A 24,677-nucleotide genomic window follows, 5' to 3' on the forward strand; every position below is an offset into this window, starting at 1 on the left:
ACTAGGTCAGTAGGTCAAATAATAAAAAAACCTTGTGACCTCTCTAAAGGCCATATTTTTCATGGGATCTGTATGAAAGTTGGTCAGAATGTTTGTCTTGATGATATCTAGGTCAGGTTCGAAACTGGGTCACGTGCTATACAAAAAACTAGGTCGGTAGGTCTAAAAATAGAAAAACCTTGTGACCTCTCTAGAGGCCATATATTTCATGAGATCTTCATGAAAATTGGTCAGAATGTTCACCTTGATGATATCTAGGTCAAGTTCGAAACTGGGTCACGTGCCTTCAAAAACTAGGTCAGTAGGTCAAATAATAGAAAAACCTTGTGACCTGTCTAAAGGCCATCTTTTTCATGGGATCTGTATGTAAGTTGGTCTGAATGTTCGTCTTGATGATATCTAGGTCAAATTCGAAACTGGGTCACGTGCAGTCAAAATCTAGGTCAGTAGGTCTAAAAATAGAAAAACCTTGTGACCTCTCTAGAGGCCATATATTTCATGAGGCCTTCATGAAAATTAGTGATAATGTTCACCTTGATGATATCTAGGTCAGTTTCAAAACTGGGTCACGTGCCTTTAAAAACTAGGTCAATAGGTCAAATAATAGAAAAACCTTGTGACCTCTCTAGAGACCATAATTTTCATGGGATCTGTATGAAAGTTGGTCTGAATGTTCATCTTGATGATATCTAGGTCAAGTTTGAAAGTGGGTCACATGCCCTCAAAAAGTAGGTCAGTAGGTCTAAAAATAGAAAAACCTTGTGACCTCTCTAAAGGCCATATTTTTCATGGGATCTGTATGAAAGTTGGTCAGAATGTTCGTCTTGATGATATCTAGATCAAGTTCCAAACTGGGTCACGTGCCTTCAAAAACTAGGTCAGTAGGTCTAAAAATAGAAAAACCTTGTGACCTCTCTAGAGGCCATATATTTCATGAGATCTTCATGAAAATTGGTCAGAATGTTCACCTTGATGATATCTAGGTCAAGTTCGAAACTGGGTCACGTGCCTTCAAAAACTAGGTCAGTAGGTCAAATAATAGAAAAACCTTGTGACCTCTCTAGAGGCCATATTTTTCATGGGATCTGTATGAAAGTTGGTCTGAATGTTCATCTTGATGATATCTAGGTCAAGTTCGAAAGTGGGTCACGTGCCCTCAAAATCTAGGTCAGTAGGTCAGATAATAGAAAAACCTTGTGACCTCTCTAAAGGCCATATTTTTCATGGGATCTGTATGAAAGGTGGTCTGAATGTTTATCTTGATGATATCTAGGTCAAGTTCGAAACAGGGTCATGTGTGGTCAAAAACTAGGTCAGTAGGTCTAAAAATAGAAAGACCTTCTGACCTCTCTAGAGGCCATATCCTTAAATGTATCTTCATATAAGTTGGTCAGAATGTTCACCTTGATGATATCTAGGTCAAGTTTGAAACTGGGTCACGTGCCTTAAAAAACTAGGTCAGTAGGTCAAGTAATAAAAAAAACCTTGTGACCTCTCTAGAGGCCATACTTTTCATGGGATCTGTATGAAAGTTAGTCTGAATGTTCATCTTGATGATATCTAGGTCAAGTTTGAAACTGGGTCAACTGCGGTCAAAAACTAGGTCAGTAGGTCTAAAATTAAAAAAATCTTTTGACCTCTCTAGAGGCCACATTTTTTTAAATGGATCTTCATGAAAATTGATCTGAATGTTCACCTTGATGATATCTAGGTCAGTTTCGAAACTGGGTCATGTGCGGTCAAAAACTAGGCCAGTAGGTATAAAAATAGAAAAACCTTGTGACCTCTCTAGAGGCCATATTTTTCATGAGATCTTCATGAAAATTAGTGAGAATGTTCACCTTGATGATATCTAGATAAAATTCAAAACAGGGTCACGTACCTTCGAAAACTAGGTCAATAGGTCAAATAATAGAAAAACCTTGTGACCTCTTTACAGACCATATTTTTCAATGGATCTTCATGAAAATTGGTCAGAATTTTTATCTTGATAATATCTAGGTCAAGTTCAAAACTGGGTCACATGAGCTCAAAAACTAGGTCACTATGTCAAATAATAGAAAAAACGACGTCATACTCAAAACTGGGTCATGTGGGAAGAGGTGAGCGATTCAGGACCATCATGGTCCTCTTGTTTATATTAGTCTCTACCTATAAAGTAGAGTATATAGATCTTTCAAGTATCTTGGCTGAATTATGGCCCGTTTTGGACTTGGAAATTGGTTTAGTTTTCGTACAAGTTAACATTTTGTCAGAACTATTTGTTGATTTGAAACTTTGAACACGTGTTTATTACATTAGTCTCTACCTGTAGGCATGAGTACATAATTATATTCTTTAAATTATTTTGGCCGAGTTATTGCCCTTTTGGACTTTGAAACTGGTTCAGTTTTTGTACAGGTGCATGTTTTGTCAAAACTATTTGACATGTGGCTTTGAAACTTTAAAAACTTGTTTATTGTCATGATCTCCATCTGTAGGCAGTAGTACATAACTCTGTCAACTATTTTAGTAAATCAGTTCAGATTTTGTACAAGTCCATGTATTGTTAAAACTGTTTGACATGTGGCTTTGAAACTTTGATCACTGAATTATTATATTAGTCTCTACCTGTAAACAAGAGTATATGAATCTTTCAAGTATTCTGGCTGAATTATAACCAGTTTTGTACTTGGAAATTGGTTCAGTTTTCAAACAAATCAACATTTTGTCAAAACTATTTGATATGTGGTTTTGAAACTTTGAACACATGTTTATCACTGATGATCTCCATCTGTAGGCAAGAGTACATAACTCTGTCAGTTTTTCAGTTTAATTATGGCCCTTTTTTGACTTGGAAATCAATTGAATTTTTCATACCAGTCAATATTTTGCCTATCCTGTTTGTCATATGGCTTTGAAACTTTCACTACTTGTTTACCATCATCATAATTCTACATATGTAGGCAAGACTACATAACTAGGACAAGGACTTTAGCCTAGTTATGTGGGGTAATTACCAGTTTATCGAATTTTCTTGTTGACATAGAAATTAGTTAAGTTTTGCATACCATTCCGTATTTTGTCTGAACTGTTTGATTTATGGCAAAGTCTGAAAACTTACTTACCACTCGTGGTCACATTATCCACATCCACAAATATAGGTACATTGTTTGTCTTATCTTTTTTTTGTCTTTTGTCTAAAAATCTCTGGTAATATTTTGACCCCATACTTCCATCCATTCTTTGCATAGTCTAGTGCGCTGTCAACAGACAGCTCTTGTTTTGTCTGATCAATCACTTTGACATGAGTGGATCAATATTCAGATGCTGTGGCACAAAAATCATCTTGTAACAAGAAAATGTGTCATTTGTTATACCTAGCTTCCTTCCTCACAGGTCAAGGTTACACAAAATTAATACGTTAGACGTTTTAAGTTTTAGATGACTTGCATTTGAATTTTTAAAAAACATTTGATGAAATCAGCAATATTGCCTGATTTAATATTCAGACTGTAAGCTACACTATTTTTAGACTATAGGACACTTTCCAAAGCATTTTCTAGACCTGAACTACGTCCTTTTTAAAGTTAATTATCCCCCGCAGATGAAATCGGAGTGGGGTATTGAAATAACGTTGTCAGTCCGTCCGCAGCCATTTCTCAGTAACTAGCTGGTAGAACTTCATGAAACTTGAAATAAACATGAACCAACATACTGCGATGATGCCCGTCAAGTTTTTTTATTGGATTGGTCAATTTCCCTTAGAGTTATTGCCCTTGATTTAATGAAAAATGTCCGTCTGCAGCCATTTCTCAGTAACTATCAGGTAGAATTTCATAAAACTTGAAATAAACATGCACCAACATAGTGCAATGATGCCCGTCAAGTTTTTTTTTTTGGATTGGTCAATTTCTCTTAGAGTTATTGCCCTTGATTTAATGAAAAATCCACGTCTGCAGCCATTTCTCAGTAATAAGCTGGTAGAATGTCATGAAACTTGAAATAAATATGAAACAACATACTTCGATGATGCCTGTCATTTTTTTTTCAATTTGTCAATTTTCCTTAGAGTTATTGCCCTTTAATTGTTTAAAAATCTACAGATATGTACATAGCAAACCAACCAATTGGTAGAATTTCTTTAAACTTCTTTCATTCTTTTCCATGAAAATTCATTAAAAACATGAAGTTTTGTACCCACACCTGGTCACCACCTTGCCTTGGTCACACCCCCTCCCCCCCCCCCCAAAAAAAAAGCAACAACAAAAAATAATTAATTCCTTTTTATTATTATTTCTTTTCAAACCTTCCATGAATATTTATCAGCATGCAAAGTTGTACCATTCCCCCACCTCACTCTCCACTCAGGCTTGCCCACCACCCCGATCATGCATCCCTATCCCCCACCCATTTTTTTTTCATCATTTTTAATTTTCCATCAATATTTATAATCAACATGTGAAATGTTGTACCCCTCACCTGGTCACCCCCGCTGCCCCCCCCCCCCCCCCCCCCCACTCTCCCCAGAAGAAAAGAAACCCATTCATTTTCTGTTAAAATGATTTTGACTAATGAAATAATTTATTTGCTTCTTAGTAACATCCTTAACTTTTTTCCGGTTAATATACATTTTGCCATTCCTCACCACAAGCCCTTCCGGCTGGGGATATCAATTCATCAAATTTGCTTGTTGCTTTAGAGAAAAGACTATTTTGGTTACTTCCCATTTAGTCAAACATGCTCCTTTTTAAAAAAGTATACACTTTGTTTAGATTCACAGTTGTTATTTTATTTATTCCATACAATAAATTCAAGTTTATTTTTGATGTTCACAAAATGCTTTACTAATCAAAAAAGAACAGCTACTGTACAGGTGTTGACATAGGTGTCAGCATCATTGTTGCAGAAGCTTTCAGGTTAAAGCCTTATGGCACTTTTCCTTTCTCCCACTGTTTTTGAACAAACAATCTCACATGTCTGTCAGCCCATCTTTTAAGTTTTTGTGTTTATCTGTAAGAAGCACACTGTATTCCAACAGTTTTGTTGTTAAGATGATCAGATTTTAGTTTCTTGGACAGATGTTATACAGAAGATCAAGGCTCAACATTAGAAGATTCATTTTAAAAAAAATTCAGGTAATATGTCCTTAAGCGGGGTCTTTGGTTGATATTTCTGTTATAGATAACTTCAAATATTCCTCATCTTATCTGCTTCAAGAGAAAAACATGTTCATCGAATGGTAAAACAAAATGTACACACTTTTAATGAATTTTATTCAGCTTTTTAGACAAATAATGTTTTACCACTTTTGTGGCCATTCAAAACTTGTATGATAACCATCTTTTTTGTTTACCACAGAGGTGTGGTCTCCTTCAGAAGCTTGGTAAGCGTTCCACCACACAGATCTGTAATGAGTGCTGTGATACCCCAGGCTGTAATAGACATCTATGTGAAAATGGTATGCATTTCAATTTATTCTAATGATGGTAAGTCCTTCTCAGGTTAAGGATTTATGTACTCTTATACTCTAGTTGGGTCCATGGCATTCAATAACGGACTGAAATGAAAAGTTCGGCAGTTTGCATCAAATAACTAGAAGCAAATCAATCTTGAGTAACATTGACAACTCTACGAGCCTGGCACATGAATGATGTTCAGTTTCTATTACAGTTAAGTGTCTTACAATGAATCTATATCAGCTGTGCCTACCCAAGTAGCCAGTTGTGCCTGACTAAGGTGAAAACCACAACTGAAGATCAAACTATTGTACCTTGGATTCCTCTCCAGCCTGTATCATTAAACCTGTTTTAGAATATTAATGAAAATTAGATGGAATGTTTTTCCTGTGAAGGCAACACGTGCCAGTTGCACTGACCAAAGCTAAGGTGACAGTTGAAGGACAAATTTTGAGCCCAATATTTAGTGTTCATTCCATATTTTCTAAACTGCTTTAAGGATATTTCTTGTAACTTATTGAATGTACATCTTATCACTAAAAAGTACTAGACCCATGTACCAGTTATGTAAGCCTAAAGCCTGAAGTATAGGTCATCTCTGAAGGTCATACATTTGAGCATTATTCATTTTTCCTTTGGTTTATTCTAATTTTATACCATATAATGCTTTATTTACTGTAAAATTATCTGTCATGAAATAAAACCATTTATATACTGGGTAATCCTTATATGACATTGTAATGCTAGTTTCTGAAACAAGTTGCCTAAAGTATTGTTTTTTACAAGGCTTAGACCAACTATCCAATACTTCTGTGATAAATTGACAACAATTGAACCATTGCAGCTGACAAATACATGGTCTGTAGAAGTTACCAGTTAACTGAATATGCAGGTTCAGCGTATTCCTTCTCTGATTTAGTTAGTAAACTGCTCTAAATAATAGCTTTACATTTTTTTTTGTCTGAAAAATGTAAATGTTTAGATTTTACTGTCAAATTTTGTCAAGCCTTTTTTTGTCTGAATCTTGTAGGGAATTCAACAAACAGTTCATGCAAAGATGAGCCAGACATGGACTGTAAACTAGCAGACGACACACAGAACATCTGTGCAGATAGGACCCTTGCTGCTGTCAAATACTGTCAGAAGTACTGTGGGTATTGTTCAGGTACTGTCCATCACATTACACCAGTCTTTCTTATTCTTGTTATTAGGGATGGCAACGAAAAGCATTTTTGGTATTCGAATATTCGGTCAATCTTCCGAACGAATATTCGATTTTTCGGTCATCAACTGATCAATAAATCAACTAATATCCTAAGTGTTTATCATACCCTAATCAACAACATGCATAAATTCTACTTTCATTTACTCCGGAAGTAGTTCAGTTGGCAAATTAGATAAACAAACATTTTTTGTTCTTTCATTTGGTTTTTAGCTCATCTGATTTTTTGAAAAAAAATGATGAGTTATTGTCATCACTTGAGGGGTTGTCGGCGTCGGCGTCGGCGTCGGCGTCAGCGTCTGCGTCGGCGTTGCCTGGTTAAGTTTTATGTTTAGGTCAGCTTTTCTCCTAAACTATCAAAGCTATTGCTTTGAAACTTGGAATACTTGTTCACCATCATAAGCTGACCCTGTATAGCAAGAAACATAACTCCATCTTGCTTTTTGCAAGATTTATGGCCCCTTTTGTACTTAGAAAATATCAGATTTCTTGGTTAAGTTTTATGTTTAGGTCAACTTTTCTCTTAAACTATCAAAGCTATTGCTTTGAAACTTGGAATACTTGTTCACCATCATAAGCAGACCCTGTACATCAAGAAACATAACTCCATCTTGCTTTTTGCAAGAATTATTGCCCCTTTTGGACTTAGAAAATCAGTTTTATTGGTTAAGTTTTATGTTTAGGTCAGCTTTTATCCTAAACTATCAAAGCTATTGCTTTAAAACTTGCAACACTTGTTCACCATCATAAGCTGACCCTGTACAGCAAGAAACATAACTCCATCCTGCTTTTTGCAAGATTTATGGCCCCTTTTGGACTTAGAAAATATCAGATTTCTTGGTTAAGTTTTATGTTTAGGTCAACTTTTTCTCTTAAACTATCAAAGCTATTGCTTTGAAACTTGCAACACTTGTTCACCATCATAAGCTGACCCTGTATAGCAAGCAACATAACTCCATCCTGCTTTTTGCAATAATTATTGCCCCTTTTGGACTTAGAAAATCATTTTCTTGGTTGAGTATTATGTTTAAGTTGACTTTTCTCATAAACTATCAAAGCTATTGCTTTAAAACTTGCAACAGTTTTTCACCATCATAAGTGGACACTGTACATCAAGAAACATAACTCTATCCTGCTTTTTGCAAGAATGATGGCCCATTTTATACTTAGAAAATCGTGGGTAGGACAATATTTCTATTACACAAAAAAAAAATCAGATGAGCGTCAGCACCCGCAAGGCGGTGCTCTTGTTATTTGTTTTTTATACTCTTATATTTTTCCCAATATTTGAATAGTGAAACAGTTGAATATTCGATGCAGTGAGTGAATATTGGTTGCCATTCCTACTTATTATTATATCCCATTGAAGGTGAAGGGATATAGACTTGGTGTTGTTCATCCAGCTGTTTGTCCGTCCTTGAATGCATTCATCTGAAGGTGAAAATGCTTATAGTCCAAAATATATTTCAGCTAGAATCACCAAACCTTACACACATTAATTATCATGTGACCTTTCTCACATTTAGTATCATATACTTAATTTGGTAAATAGACGGATTTGTGACTTTATTTTAGTGACCGATCTTCATGAAACTTTACGCAAATGTACATCACTGTAATGCAATGGGCAGTTTTGCTAGGATCACTTCTGTAAATGCAGAATTATTGCTGTTTAATTGTTTTATAATCCATAAATTTCTACATAAGTATGTAATCCTTTGATGGGTCTTCAAGAAATTTAATACAAATATAATGTATACATCACTATGGAGCAGCGGTGTGTGCAAATCTGTCATCTAGATTTTTTCTGTTACTACAGAGTTATTGGCCTTTAAAATTGACATATTGTAATATTATGATATTGTTTTAAAATTCATAAAAAAAATCCCACAAAACAAAGAAACCCATTCATGCAATCTGGTCAGGATCTATGCTGTTCGCTTTCAAACTTATTATAACTAGAGAAAGCCCTAGCGGACAGCATGGATCCTGACCAGCTTACACAAATATACAGGCTGGTCTGGATCCATGTTAGTCGCAAACAAACTATGTTGGTTTCTTCATGATGTGGCTCAAATGATGTTTACAGTTATGATTTCCCTTTGTATCAAGCATGCAATTTTCATTTCTGCAGCTGCTCTTAATTCACACCCTACCACCATAGTCAAAATTGATTCACTAAAACTTTAACATGTACAACTTTTCATAGAAAAAATAAGAGTTATATTGCAATAATACATGTACCCCATCATTCATTTGACCATGTTTTCAGCTGATGGGTCTACAATGCCTCCACCTACAGGAACTACAGTAGATACATGTAAGGATAGCGGCGATTTAGACTGTAAACAGATGAATGACTCACTCCATTTATGTGCTAAGAAAGATTCCCCACCCGCTATCTTGTATTGTCCAAAATTCTGTGGTATTTGCACACCAACTTCACAAAGTGGGTCCACAGGACCTTCAGGTTGTAAAGATTCTCCAGATGTAGACTGCAAGATGGCCAATGAAACACAGAACATCTGCGCTCTCAGAACTCTAGCTGCAACCAAATATTGCCCCAAGTTCTGTGACTACTGCTCTGGTATGTAATTTTTTAGCTTGCATCAAGTACTGCCCAAGTTTTGTGATTATTACTCGGGACTGAGGGATTTACTTCACTGTCCCAAAATCTGTGATCACTGCTCCTGTATGTGATTTACTTAGCTTGCATCAAACATTGCCCCAAGTTCTGTGATTATTACTCTAGACTTTGGGATTAATTCACTGTCCCAAGATCTGTGATCACTGCTGCAGTATGTGATTTACTTGGTTTGCACTAAATACTGACCACGTTCTGTGATTATTACTCTAGACTTTGGGATTAATTCACTGTCCCAAGATCTGTGATCACTGCTCCTGTGTGTGATTTACTTGGTTTGCACTAAATACTGCCCAAAGTGTTGTGATTATTACTCTGGACTGAGGGATTTACTTCACTGTGTCCCAAGACCTGTGATCACTGCTCCTGTATGTAATAGATACAGTACCAGTTTTTCTTCAAAAGTGTCCTCTTACAGACGTAAGAAGCTGTTTTGCTAGGTTGAACACAAATATTGTCCGAGGCGAAGCCGAGGATAAAATTTGTGTTCGTTCTAGAGAAACAGCTCCTTACATCTGTAACAGGACACTTTTGAAGAAAAACAAGTTGCTGTATCCGACTTATACGAAAATAAGTGTACTGAATATATTAATGAACGAATGAATAAATAAATAGATAGAAGTAAATTTTTCAAAAGATAAACATAGAATTTTTATCAGGTGCCTTTCTAAATTTATTGTATCAGCTAATGGTACTACCCGAAATTTTCGTGCATTCAAATTTCAAACGGGTGGCAGTACATGTGTTTGTACATTGGTATACATCACCACATGATATACAAATTGTTAAAAATAACAGACACTTTTTTGACGAGGAAACAAATGAACAAGACGGAATTCTAGACCTCTTAGTAACATCCTTTACTGTTTACATTGAGGCATCGGAGCTCCGTTGCTGGATGTGTCATTTTGTAATGTAGGTACGATGTATTGAATCTGTTTATATATATTATGTTTTAACAGTTTAATAGAGGATTGTTGTAAATTTAATCTTGGACTTTGTAAAAGGTGTCTATAATATTTGTTAGCAATTCACTTGCCTTAAATGTTTTAAAAACAGTCTGTTAAAAGGAAAAAGGTCACAGAAGTAAAGTGAGCTATGTGGGCTCACAAACAGAATGGTTACTAAGCTCACCTGAGCACATAATATTCTTTAAGGATAGATGCATGCCTGGTTCACATTAACATTGATTACACTCTAATGTCACCCTTGCTAAATCATTGTGTATCTAACCTGAACACAATATTCAAACAAATATCACCAGGCAGAGTGTTATTTATAAACAAATAACAGATTGTTTACTGTGCTCGAGAAAAATTAAAAATATTTAATATAAATAATAATTAGGTCTCGAAAACGGATGTTTGTTTCGCAAATCTGAATGACCCGTTTCCAGGCTATGCCTATAGACACAATGTCTTAATAATTGCGACGTCAGAATAGTGAATTGCTGTGTAATAATTCACTGTTTTTTGCCTTCTTTGTTTAATAGGAAAATGAATCGGATCGTGTTAGAATAGTAATTCTAATATGTTTGTCTGTGTTAAAACACGCTTATGCTAGAATGACATCACGTTTACCTGCGGTGACGTCAAAGTTTTTGTTGCGACCAAAAAAGAGCGTTATTTCATTTTATCTACTGTTTTAAGATTAAGGGCATTTTAGAATGGAAAAAGTATGTAGCAAACCGTGTTTTAACACTTATTTATACACTCGGGCGGTAATACGCCGTACAAATAAGTTCTGCGCATGATTGACAGGAAGGCAACAGTACGATGTTGAAGAACGAAGATGCGATGGCGAAGCAAGACATAACCATGGACTATCACCATCATACTGTCGCGCTTCGCCGTCGGACTGTTGTGTTATTGCCATCGTACTATCGCGCTTCGTCATCGTACACTCGTACCTTTGCCTTCGTAGGGAGCAGGCGCTGACCCTAACGGAACACTGTAGTTTTCACATCGCACGGCCTACTTAATTTTTAATTTGTCAGATACTGCAGATGTTCTATGCTGACTGCGGCATAAAGCTATCATTGCCGTTCTGTTTTCAGGTGGATTAATAATTCGTTCTTGTGTTGTTTATAAAGCTTTATTTACATTGCAATTCAAAAATATTGATACCTTCAACAGAAGATCGCCAAAACTTATTCATCTTGAAACTGGACATTCTTTACATCAGGCACAGTTTATGACTTTTTATGACAGTTTATGACTTTGTTCACGAACTTCACATGCAGGTAGTTAACTGATAGAGTGCGTTCATACAAGACAGTTCTATTTATAAAGTGTCCCCTTACAACCGTAAGAAGACACTTTTACAATAGCTCTGCTGAGGGTATAGTCGTATCACTTTACTTAGCTTGCATCAAATACTGCCCAAAGTTCTGTGATTATTTCTCTGGACTAAGGGATTTACCTTTACTGCCTTAAGTTCTTTTATCACTGCTCTGGTACGAGGGATGATCCAGAAGTAATGTCTCTGTACTACAATACAAACTTTAATCTGTGGATAGGTCACTATAGTTTCACGGTTGACTTACTGAAAGACAGAACTAAACATCATTATAATGATGTGTTGTTTTGATGTCAGTTGGTAATTGTCTTTGTTTTTTGCTGTTTATGAAAGAAAATCTCTTTTTGCTTGTGGCGAAATGTCTTCAGGGGTGAAATTTTAAGTTCTGTATATTTAAAATGAAACAGCTCAAGAAAATGATAATTACTCATGTAATCATAATTGAATCAGCTTACATCTTTGTGTACTTTCTATAATAAAACAATGGCGAATCTTGGTTTGCACCAGATTCTGCCCCAAGATTTTTTATTTTTTTCTTGGCTTATTGATTTGTTTTTCAGCCCCAAGATCTGTGATTACTGCTCTGGCATGTGATTTACTTGGTTTGCACCAAATACTTCCCCAAGTTTTGTGGTTATTGCTCTGGACCTTGAAATTAATGATCTTAATTTTTGTGATTATTGCTCTGGACCATGTAATTTATGTCCTCAAGTTTTGTGATTATTGCTCTAGACCATGTAATTTATGTCATCAAGTGTTTTGAATATTGATCTGGACCATGTAATTTATGTTCTTGATTTTGTGATTATATCTGGACCATGTAATTAATGTTGTTAAGTTTTGTGATTATTGCTCTGGACCATATAATTTATATCCTTAAGTTTTATGTCCCAAATTTATGTGGTTATTGATCTGGACCATTTAATTTATGTCCTCAAGTTTTATGTCCCAAATATTTGTGGTTATTGATCTGGACCATGTAATTTATGTCCTCAAGTTTTGTGATTATTGCTCTGGACCATGTAATTTATGTCCTCAAAATTTTGTGAATATTGATCTGGACCATGTAATTTATGTCCTCAAGTTTTGTGGTTATTGATCTGAATCATGTATTTAATGTCCTCAAGTTTTGTGATTATTGCTCTGGACCATGTAATTTATGTCCTCAAAATTTTGTGAATATTGATCTGGACCATGTAATTTATGTCCTCAAGTTTTGTGGTTATTGATCTGAATCATGTATTTAATGTCCTCAAGTTTTGTGATTATTGCTCTGGACCATGTAATTTATGTCCTCAAAATTTTGTGAATATTGATCTGGACCATGTAATTTATGTCCTCAAGTTTTGTGGTTATTGATCTGAATCATGTATTTAATGTCCTCAAGTTTTGTGATTATTGCTCTGGACCATGTAATTTATGTCCTCAAGTTTTGTGGTTATTGCTCAGGACTATGTAATTTATGTCCTCAAGTTTTGTGGTTATTGCTTTGGACCATGTAATTTATGTCCTCAAGTTTTGTGATTATTGCTGTGGACCATGTAATTTATGTCCTCAAGTTTTGTGGTTATTGCTCTGGACAGTGTAATTTATGTCCTCAAGTTTTGTGGTTATTGCTTTGGACCATGTAATATATGTCCCCAAGTTTTGTAGTTATTGATCTGGACCATGTATTTTATGTCCTCAAGAAAATTGATCTGGACCATGTAATTTATGTCCTCAAGTTTTGTGATTATTGCTCTGGACCATGTTGTTAATGCTCTTAAGTTTTTTGATTATTGCTCTGGACCATGTTATTAATGTTCTTAAGTTTTGAGATTATTGCTCTGGACCATGTAATTTATGTCCTTAAGTTTTGTGATTATTGCTCCGAACCATGTGATTTTCTGCCCTTATTTGAGACTGCACAGATGTGCAGGCTGAACATGATCTAGACTGGTCGCAAAGGCAGAATCAGTCATGTCCAACATAATATGGGTTATAATTGAAAATCTCATCATTCTTTTTTATCTTTGTTTTATCTGTTGGTGTCTTTAGATTACAATATAATAAAATGTTGATATTGTTTCCATGGCAGCTGATGGTTCCACTCATGCTACACTTCCACCTCCAACTGGAGTAACAGCAGACCCATGTAGAGATAGTGGAGACATGGACTGCAAGAAGATGAATGATTCTCTCAATATCTGCTCCAAACCCAACTCCCCACCTACACTGCTGTACTGCCCCAAGTTCTGCGGTTTGTGTACACCTGCATGTTCTGATTCAGCTGATGTAGACTGTAAACTGGCAAACGATACACACAACATCTGTGCACAGGGAACAATTGCTGCGAAAAACTACTGCCCCAAATTCTGCGGATACTGTAGTGGTGAGTTAAGTTATCTTTATATTGGTCAAGATGTATTATGTATTAAGTTAGTAATTATGGCTCCCACCACACAGTGGTGTGAGAGACATATTGATTTACTCCTGTATGTGTGTCTGTCTGTCTGTCACAAATCTTGTCTGCACTCTGTGGAAAATTTCTCATCCGATCTTCACCAAACTTGAACAAAAATGTGTTTGCCAATAAGTCCTCAGCCAAGTTTGATAACCATCCAAATCGGCCCAGGCACTTTAGAATTATGGCCCTTGAAACTTGTTTTTGATAATCAAAGCACTGAAAGTCTGATAAGGCAGTTGAGGTCTTGTGCATGGTTAACTCATATACTACTATCCAGATAATTAAGCAGTTGTTGGAGACCTGCGCTTTTCTCAAAAGCAGCTCTGGTTCAATTATAGAGTTAGTAATTACATACCAGATTAGTTCTCTTTCATGATGAGTAGTAATAGAACTCTTAATAGATGAAGTCTGCCTGCTTAGCTTGGTAGGGAGATCTAAGGATCATAGGGTTGTGAGTCCAGGAGCAATGGAGACTGAGTTTTGGATTGCATAGGAGATCACTAGAGCGAAAATCACTGTTACTGAAAATAGAAAAAGACCTGTTTCCGCTCAATAGATTAAGTTTGCATTGATGTACTGAAATTTAACTTGGCTTATAGCTAACTAAAAGAGGAACCATTGGGTTGGGATTATGTTTAGTTTAGTTTAGTTTAATCATATTTTATTGTATATATATATTCACACATGTATACATCACATTTAATACAAGCATTAAATTAAATACATACAAATGGGTTGGGCCAAAAGTTATTCTAACATTATCTAGGACCCTCCCCAGAACAGTCAGTTTATAAGTAGCTCAAAAGTAATTTGTAACGGTTGTGTGATTGGTTGTACAATTTCAAGATTTAAATAAAGAATTTTGGAAAATATGTATCGAAAAAAAGTATTGAAAAGGAGTTTAATAAATATTTTGCTAGATATCAAACAAAATGTTAAAAAGAGTAAAAATGATAAAGAATTAAACAAACAGGAAGATATACCATTGTTTAGTTGCCGCTAGTACTGACACCACCGCCCCCAGTTTTCGCTAAATAAGTTTGCAGCAGTTACATGTTTTGATGAACTCGAGTTAGCGTTTTTATTATTTGAATCTTTTGCTCTCCTTAATATAAGTTTGTACTTCTTTGAACAGTATTTCATTCTGGGATTCTGTTAAAGTGTCAGTGCCAAATAAAAGTTTCTTTGCGCTAAGAGGATGAAAGGCTCTAGTATTAATGAATAATTTTCGCCTCTGAAGTGTATATCGTTTGCAAGTTAAAAAATAATGCTCAGCATTTTCATTCTCAGCACCACATTCACAGGACGGGCTCGGAAGGAGATGATTTTTATACAAATCAGAATTTAGATTACTGCAGTTATTTCTTATACGGGCATGATGAACGGCTGAAAATCTTTCGCCTTTAGTGAAAAAAGATGGAACAAGGATTATGTATGGGTTCATTTGAATCAAGTCGAAGGTCAGCATAACTTGAATCTGCATACTTGAAAATTCAACCAGGGCACATGGGGTTAAAGTATTTATCTTGTACCTTTTGAAATGTTGAACAGGGGGTTTTTGGTTCAAATCCTGATTCATGCTCATCTTTTTTCATAATGAAAAATGGTCATTTTGTCAAGGCCAAGGTCACTATTACTTTTTCAACCAGGGCACATTGGGTTAAAGTGTTGATCTGTTGTACCTTTTGAAATGTTGAACAGAGGGTGTTTGGTTCAAATCTGGATTCATGCCTAACTTTTTTCAAAATAAAAATAGTGGTCATTTGGTCAAGGCCAAGGTCACTATTACTTTATCAAAGATAAAGCTTAGGAATGAATTTTGGGGTCACTCTGGTCAAGGTAATCACTGTCACTAAACTTTTTTAAAAAATGCTAATGCAATAACTTTAGCTTAGACCGAGACAACTTAATTAATATGCATACTTTGAAAGTTCCGCTGTGGTGCAGTGAGCTACAGTTGGTCATTTGAGTTAAAAGTGAGTAATTGTAATGAAACTTTGTATGTAGTTAGCTTGCATGGAGACAAATTAGGAATATATAATCATGGGTTCAGCATGACCATCTTTTAACAGAACATGATGGTGTGATGCAAAATGCAAAATTTATAAACCTGGTTTTTATGGAATTTCAATGTTTCTTTTTTATGTATTTTGATGTAAGTGAAATGTGAGTCCTACTGGCAGCATGTAGCCAATACTGTGATAATGTTAGTAAAATCCAAATCTTTATAAAGCAGAATTACTGACATTAATGTTCAAACTTAAGATACAGCTGTGAAGTATCAAATTATCAGTAATGTACAATGTAATTAATATGTCATAAATTAGGGATCCCAATGATAAATAGTTTGCTTTATTCTACAAAATCGCCAGTGTATGTGTGGAACCATCAGCTGTCAATAAAATGGCAGTTCAACAGATTGCCCTCACATGCAAGTGATGTATGTTTGGAACCATCAGCTGACAATATTGAGGTAATTTAAGACTCTTGGTTTCCGGTCAATAACTCATGAAAGCCTTAACAGATTTAAATAATTTTTTGTACACAGGTGTAACTTCATAAAATACAGGTCAAGTTTGACTTTGGCTACAAACCACCATTTTGTGACGAGTCCATTTCTTCCTTATGGATGCCATACTTCTGTGACAAGGCTGTATTGTGGAGGTATTATTCATCACTCCTGTGACAGCTCTAATTGACAGGTGATGGTTCCATAAATACATCACTTTATAATGGTGTCACTCTGTTAAATTGTTGTTGTTGTTTTAAATTGACATCTGATTGTTCCACTGTTCCATACAAACACGCCACCCAGTGGTGGCACTCTGTTAAAACACCCTTTTATTGACCACTTATAGTTCCACACATACAACACCTCCAAGTAGTGGTACTCTTTTAAATTGCCTTTTTTGTAGCGGCTGATGATTCCAGACATACATCACTTTCCAATGGTTGGTGCAACCATTACTTTATCATTGTCAGCAGATGGTTCCACACATAAATCACTTGCAAGTGAAGGCAATCTGTTGAATTGCCTTTTTATTGACAGCTGATGGTCCCACACATACACTGCCTCCCATTTGTGGCACATTATTAAATTGCCTTTTTATTGACAGCTGATGTTTCCACACATACATCAACTCTCGATATTAGCACTCTGTTTATTTGTCTTTTTATTGACATCTGATGTTTCCACACATACATCAACTCTCGGTGTTAGCACTCTGTTTATTTGTCTTTTTATTGACAGCTGATGTTTCCACACATACATCAACTCTCGGTGTTAGCACTCTGTTTATTTTTTCTTTTTACACAGCTGATGTTTCCACACATACATCAACTCTCGGTGTTAGCACTCTGTTTATTTGTCTTTTTATTGACAGCTGATGTTTCCACAAATACATCAACTCTTGGTGTTAGCGCTCTGTTTATTTGTCTTTTTGTCCCCCCCCCCCCGACAACAAAGTTGTAAGAGGGGGGTATATTGGTTTAAGGTTGTCTGTCTGTCTGCCCGTCCATCTGTCCGTAGACACAATCTTGTGCGCACAATCTCTCCTTATCCCCTTGACACAATTTAATGAAACTTCATACAAGTGATCAGTAACAACAGTAGTTGTGCATGGGGCATGTTAGGTTTTTTTTCAGAAAAAAAATTGCAGAGTTACGGGACTTTGTTTTTTGTTACTATACTGTATACATAGACACAATCTTGTGCGCACCATCTCTTCTCATCCCCTTGACACAATTTAATGAAACTTCACACAAGTGATCAGTAACAACAGTAGTTGTGCATAGGGCTATTAGGTTCTTTCAACAACAAAAATTGCAGAGTTATGGGACTTTGTTTCTTGTTAACATACTATGTACATACAGTCTGCATATGCAATCCTGTGCGCGCCTAATCTTCCGAACCCTTGCACACAATTTAATGAAACTTCACACAAGTGATCAGTACAAACCCTAGTTGTGCCTGGTGCATGTTACGTTCTTTTAGATAAATATTCTGCATAGTTATGGGACTTTGTTTTTTGTTACTATACTGTATACATACAGTCTGTATACATACAGTCCACATAATTATGCAATCTTGTGTGCGTCAAATTGCAATGTACTGTGTCAGTGCATGCCGAGGAGGGGGGGGGGTACATTCATCACCTTTAATGATAGCTCTAGTTATTGACAGCTGATGTTTCCACACATACATCAACTCTCTGTGTTAGCACTCAGTTTACTTGTCTTTTTATTATGCCCCCCTTCGAAGAAGGAGGGGTATATTGTTTTGCAGATGTCGGTCGGTCGGAATGTAGACCAATCCGTTTCCGGATGATATCTCCAGAACGCTTGGACCTAGGATCATGAAAGTTGATAGGGAGGTTGGTCATCACCAGCAGATGACCCCTATTGATTTTGACGTTAGTACGTCAAAGGTCAAGGACACAGTGACCCTGAATAGTAAAACGGTTTCCGGATTATAACTCAAGAACACTTGGGCCTAGGATCATGAAAGTTGATAGGGAGGTTAGTAATGACCAGCAGATGACCCCTATTGATTTTGAGGTCAGTATGTTAAAGGTCAAGGTCACAGTGACCATGAACAGTAAAACGGTTTCCGGACGATAACTCAAGAACGCTTAGGCCTAGGGTCACGAAATTTGATAGGGAGGTTGGTCGTTACCAGCAGATGACCCCTATTGATTTTGAAGTCAGTATGTGCAAGGTCAAGGTCACAGTGACCAGTAAAATGGTTTCCAGGCAATAACTCTAGAACGCTTGGGCCTAGTGTCAGGAAAATTGATAGTTAGGTTGGCCATGACCAGCAGATGACCCCTATTGATTTTGAGGTCATTACGCCAAAGGTCAAGGTCACATTGACCAGGAACATTTAAAACGGTTTCTGATCTTCTTGTCCAAAACCATAGGGCCTAGGGCTTTGATATTTGGTATGTAGCAAAATCTAGTGGTCCTCTACTAAGATTGTTCAGATTATTTCCCTGGGGTGAAATATGGCCCCACCCCGGGGGTCACATGGTTTATATAGACTTATATAGGAAAAAACTTTGAAAAACCTCTTGTCCAAAACCACAGGGCCTAGGGCTTTGATATTTTGTATATGACATCATCTAGTGGTCCTCTACTAAGATTGTTTAAATTATTCCCCTGGGGTCAAATATGGCTCCGCCCTGGGGGTCACATGGTTTACATAGACTTATATAGGGAAAAACTTTGAAAATCTTCTTGTCCAAACCACAAAGACTATGGCTTTGATATTTTGTAATGTAGCATCATTTAGTGGTTCTCTACCAAGTTTGTTCAAATTATCCCTCTAGGGTCAAATATGGCCCCGCCCCAGGGGTCATATGGTTCATATAGACTTATATAGGGAAAAACGTAGAACCTTCATGTGCATAACTTACATCATTCAAATTTAGACCACATGTATAGTTTTGAGTGGCAAGATGAACCTTGACATGAGTTGACCTTGATGTTGACCTAGTGCCGTACTTTCACATTTCTGTAGCTACAGCCTTCAAATTTGGACCATATGCATAGGTTTGTGTACCGAAAAAACTTTGACCTTGTTATTGACCTAGTGACCTACTTTCACAATTTTGAAGGTACAGGCTTCAAATTTGGACCATATGCATAGTTTTTTGTTCCAAAATAAAATTTGACCTTTATTTTGACCTAGTTACCTACTTTCACATTTCTGTAGCTTACAGCCTTCAAATTTGGACCACATGCATAGGTTTGTGTACCGAAAAAAACTTTGACCTTGTTATTGACCTAGTGACCTACTTTCACATTTTTGAAGGTACAGGCTTCAAATTTAGACCACATGCATAGTTTTTTGTTCCAAAATAAAATTTGAACTTGATTTTGACCTAGTGACCTACTTTCACATTTCTCAAGCTACAGCCGTCAAATTTGAACCACAAGCATAGTTTTGTGTTCCGAAATAAAATTTGACCTTGATTTTGACCTAGTGACCTACTTTCACATTTCTCAAGCTAGTATATCTATAGCCTTCAAATTTGAACCACATGCATAGTTTTGTGTACCGAAATGAACTTTGATCTTGAGATTGACATAGTGACCTACTTTCACATTTCTGAAGCTACAGGCTTCAAATTTGGACAGCGTGCATATTTTTGTGTTCTGGATTGAAATTTGACATTGATTTTTACCTATTACCTACTTTCACATTTCTCAAGCTACAGCCTTCAGATTTGAAGCACATGTATAGTTCTGTCTACCGAAATGAACTTTGACCTTGAAATTGATCTAGTGACCTGCTTTCACATTTCTCAAGCCACAGCTTTCAAATTTGGACCACATACACATTGTTTTGTACCGAAATGAAATTTGACATTGATTTTGACCTTGAGCTAGTCTTGAAATTTGAAACATTCAAAAATGGCCCAGTGGATGGCGCCAAGAACACTCTGTAATCTCTTGTTAGGTTAATAGGTTAAAGGTCAAGATCAGATTAAACCAGAATGGTAGAACTTTTGTTTACAGTCAGCATATAATTTCTGTTCCTTGTGCAATTACTGAATGCATCAAGGGGGGCATTTCGTGTTCGACGAGCTCTTGTTGACAGCTGATGTTTCCACACATACATCAACTCTCGGTGTTAGCACTCTGTTTATTTGCCTTTTCATTGACAGCTGATGGTTCAACACATACACCACCTCCCCATAGTGGCAGTACTGCCAACCCATGCCAGGACACTGGTGATGTCGACTGTAAGCAGATGGATGATAACCTTGGAATTTGTGCCAAAAAGGATTCTCCTCCCACCCAGATGTATTGTCCAAAGTATTGTGGCATTTGCCAATAAACAGACAAATAAAATTACATTGTGATTCAGTTCAAATGATTTGTTTCTTTTTTATTAAGCCTAAAAACCTGTTTTAATACAGAAAAATAAGAAACCTGCTAAGTACTATATCTAGTCAAACGGTACTTTGAGCATATCAAATTATGTGTGCATTTCTTCTTGCGAGTCAGTCGACTGTGTATGCATTATTTCGTCTAAGCAAATCGAATGTATATATTTCTTACTTCATCCAGGTTAGTCAAATGTTTGTGTGCGTTATTTCATTCGAGTGAGTCAAAATGTATCTGTACATAATTTAATTTGAGTGAACCAAATTTATATCATTCAATGTGCATTTCTTCATCAGGGTAAATCAAGTGTGTAGTGTGTTCATTCTTTCTTTCAAGTAAGTCAAATGTTTATGAGCGTTACTTAGTCCAAATAAGTCTGTTTGGGTTTAATGATTCATCAGAGTCAATCAAATGTACGTGCCCATAAGCCAAGTGCTTCATCCGAGTAAGTCAATTGTTTGTGCGCATTTGTTTATCCGTGAACGTCAATTGTGTTTCTTCATATGAGTAAGTTAAATGTGAGTGTGTGTTACGGCATTCAAGTAAGTCCATTACGTTATTTCAAGTGTATGTACATAGCATCATCCAAGTAAGTCAAGTGTGTTAGGTCAGGTGTATATGTATTATACCGTACGGGTAATGCAAGTTTATGCGTGCATTACAATGTGCAATGCAAGTGTTTTACATTATTTGACATACAGGCCTTTTGAGTTAATATAATGAAATAACAACTTTAGTGTCACTTTCAACATCGGTTAACTGAACTAACTAAGAAATAAAATACTAAAGTATAACGCACTTGTTCTGTGGATGTCCAATAACTGATTGCCATGCTTTCTACGAGAATGTTGCATTATTTCTTGTCTTATAATTTACAATTTTTCAACAAATGAAATCACAGATTAGTATCATGACAATCAGTACATGCAAATTATTCTTATACAACATTTCTTTAGATCTTATAGTGACAGTAGTGGCATTTTCTTGTTCTGAGCAATTAACAATTAATTAATCAAAGTAGTGGCATTTTCATGTTCTGAGCAATTAACAATTAATTAATCAAAGTAGTGGCATTTTCTTGTTCTGAGCAATTAACAATTAATTAATCAAAGTATAGTGGCATTTTCATCTTCTGAGCAATTAACAATTAATTAATCACTGCAAGAACAAAGACATGCTGAGAAGATTATCTGCATACTTCCTAATCTTACTCTTCTTATATTAACAGATAATCAGCTTGTCAGATATCAACATATGTACAACAAATATTACTGAAAATGATTTCAAAACTTAGCAACAAAAGTTTACAGCAGGACTCTATTATACAAACTGCTAGAATGACCAAATGGTATCTGAGACACAACATGAAATGGATGCACATATTGTTGGGACTTTCATATCCAGCTACCTTTTACTGTATTGAGTAAAGGCCTTTTTCAGACTAATAGAAGTATTACGATAACGGCAGTTTCCATCCACTTTAATTGAAACTTGGTATACATTATTAACATGTAAAAGGCATGCGTGTATGATGGGACTTTCATGACGTATTATTTTTCATGCAGTACCTTATAGCATTTTTTGCCTAACTACATGTAGTTTACTCCTCCAATAGCTTCTGTCCAATTCAAATAGAACCTTATCATTAAGCAGACATGTAAATTTTGTCTTGATTTTAATATCTTATTTTTAGCTTTCATGAGCACAAAGTGATCAAAATGAGCTAGTATGACTGATCATTGTCCGTTGTCCGAGGCGTCAACATTGTAACGTAGCACCTCCACTGACTCAGGTGTGACAAACAAATAAAAAGTTAATAAATTTTCATTTCACTTTTAATCGATCGTATAGTGGTATTTTACTAATTTAATATCGATCCATTGTCATAATTATAAAGCATACTATTAAAAAGTAAGACAAGAACCAAAAAGATACCGGTAATTATAAATGCAAAACCAAAGACATCTGCCCCTTTAAAGACCATTGCACCATTTTATAATACCCTAACTACATTGACAGATAGGTGGGAATAACTTGAACTAATCAAAATCTATCTAACATAATTAAAAAACCAATGAAAAAGGTTTTAACATTTTCTGATGCAATTCACCCGTGATATTTTGGAAATATCGTGTTTAAAATGTGTTGTCAAAATATATGTGAATGAGCCAGTTTGACCAAAAGTTTATTATATGTGTCAATCATTTCAGATAAATGTTTAAGTACATCTTCGTATATCAGGTAGGTGAACTGAAGAAACCAAAACAATTCTGTAAGAGTGAAATGTCATCTCAACATCTCCCAAACGAAAAAGGCCCAATAAACCCTGTCAGTAAACACCACTTAAACCATGATCCGCAAGCGAGTTGTTAATCCAATAAACAACATCAAAACCGTGTTCTAATTTCACATGCAAATGAGCTAATGGATTGCTAATTAACATAAATGTGTCATTTAACAACACGCTAATGGAGCGCACAATAGATCGCTCAATGGAACGCATAATAGATCGTATAATGGAACGCATAATAGATCGTATAATGGATCGCTTAATGGATCGCATAATGGATCGCTTAATGGAACGCATATATAATGGATCACTTACTAAGATCACTCAGTGGAATGCGTTTCATCAAATTGATAAATTCCTAACTACAGGCTGTATTTAATTGAAACCTGATGCATTCAGTTTTGGCAAATCGTTTATGTGACTGGGTATAGCCTGGATTTGCAGAGATATGCAGTAACTGTTGAAAAGGTCTCTCTGTTAAACTTATTCAAATATTAATTTGTTAAATAATGTATATAGCAATCATTCAACATTTTCATGATCATTTGGATGCAGTTTTATACAAATCATTTGATAAATCATGCATTTAACAGAAATTCCATCTTAAATTTTGTGAAATATGGATAGACAAAGAGAAACATATATTTATTAACTAGTTTCAATATAAGAAAGTAATATACAGGTCATTTAAATTTGAATCAGCATTTCAAAAACTATTGTGTTATGCATTTGATAAAACTTTGAATTCTAACATACAATGAAATCTATAAAGAATCACAATGTAAACATGCATTTATATATACTGAATTGTAATTACATGTATTAAGAAAATACCTTTAGTTGTAAATCATAGAAATTAAATGAAATAACAACCACCATTTTCTCTTCAGTAAATCCACATGTCCAACCCCTACACTTACAACCTACAAAATGCACTAATTTCTGTCCCTCTATATTATACCTTAGATGAGATTACATAACATAACCATAGCAACTAGAAGAGCTGCTGTTACGGTACATTCGATGGATTAAAACCATATGTTTCCTGATAAAAGAGGAGAACTTAGCCTTCTGAATGGCTCTGTAAAGTTAATAACTCACTTCAAAATCGCGATCCATTTAATGGAACACGTTCCGTTAGCGATCCATTGCAACCATTTCTTGATTGTTTCAATGGATCACTAATGGAACGCACTAACAAACACCAAAAAAGCGGTTTTGATAGTGTTTATAAGGTGTTTTTATAGTGTTCATTAGAAAAATTTTTTGTTTGGGCTGTCTTGGCCAGCGATCAATTGCACTTGGCTCCGAAGCAAGTCAGACTTTTAAAATGTCAAATACAAGTTTAATACTATAACATGTATAAAAACAATAATTATAAAAAACATGCAAAACCCTGAACGAAATGCATCTTTAATCAGGTACTCTACTTAATTAATTAGTGAAAA

General features: G+C 35.7%; 1 protein-coding gene across 1 annotated transcript in view; it reads left to right on the top strand.

Moving 5' to 3' along the window:
* LOC123545841 (uncharacterized) overlaps nucleotides 1-20,925 on the top strand; it is a 34,171-nt gene extending 13,246 nt beyond the window's left edge. Inside the window, exons 8-12 of the mRNA XM_045332142.2 lie at nucleotides 5,341-5,440; nucleotides 6,469-6,603; nucleotides 8,933-9,247; nucleotides 13,680-13,973; nucleotides 20,717-20,925. Of these exons, the coding sequence (XP_045188077.1) occupies nucleotides 5,341-5,440; nucleotides 6,469-6,603; nucleotides 8,933-9,247; nucleotides 13,680-13,973; nucleotides 20,717-20,889 (1,017 nt within the window). The 3' untranslated portion in view covers nucleotides 20,890-20,925. The remainder of the gene's footprint in view (nucleotides 1-5,340; nucleotides 5,441-6,468; nucleotides 6,604-8,932; nucleotides 9,248-13,679; nucleotides 13,974-20,716) is intronic.
* Nucleotides 20,926-24,677: the final 3,752 nt, after the last annotated feature.

The sequence above is a fragment of the Mercenaria mercenaria genome, chromosome 15, assembly GCF_021730395.1.
Source record: "Mercenaria mercenaria strain notata chromosome 15, MADL_Memer_1, whole genome shotgun sequence".
NCBI classification, from domain to species: Eukaryota; Metazoa; Mollusca; class Bivalvia; order Venerida; family Veneridae; genus Mercenaria; species Mercenaria mercenaria.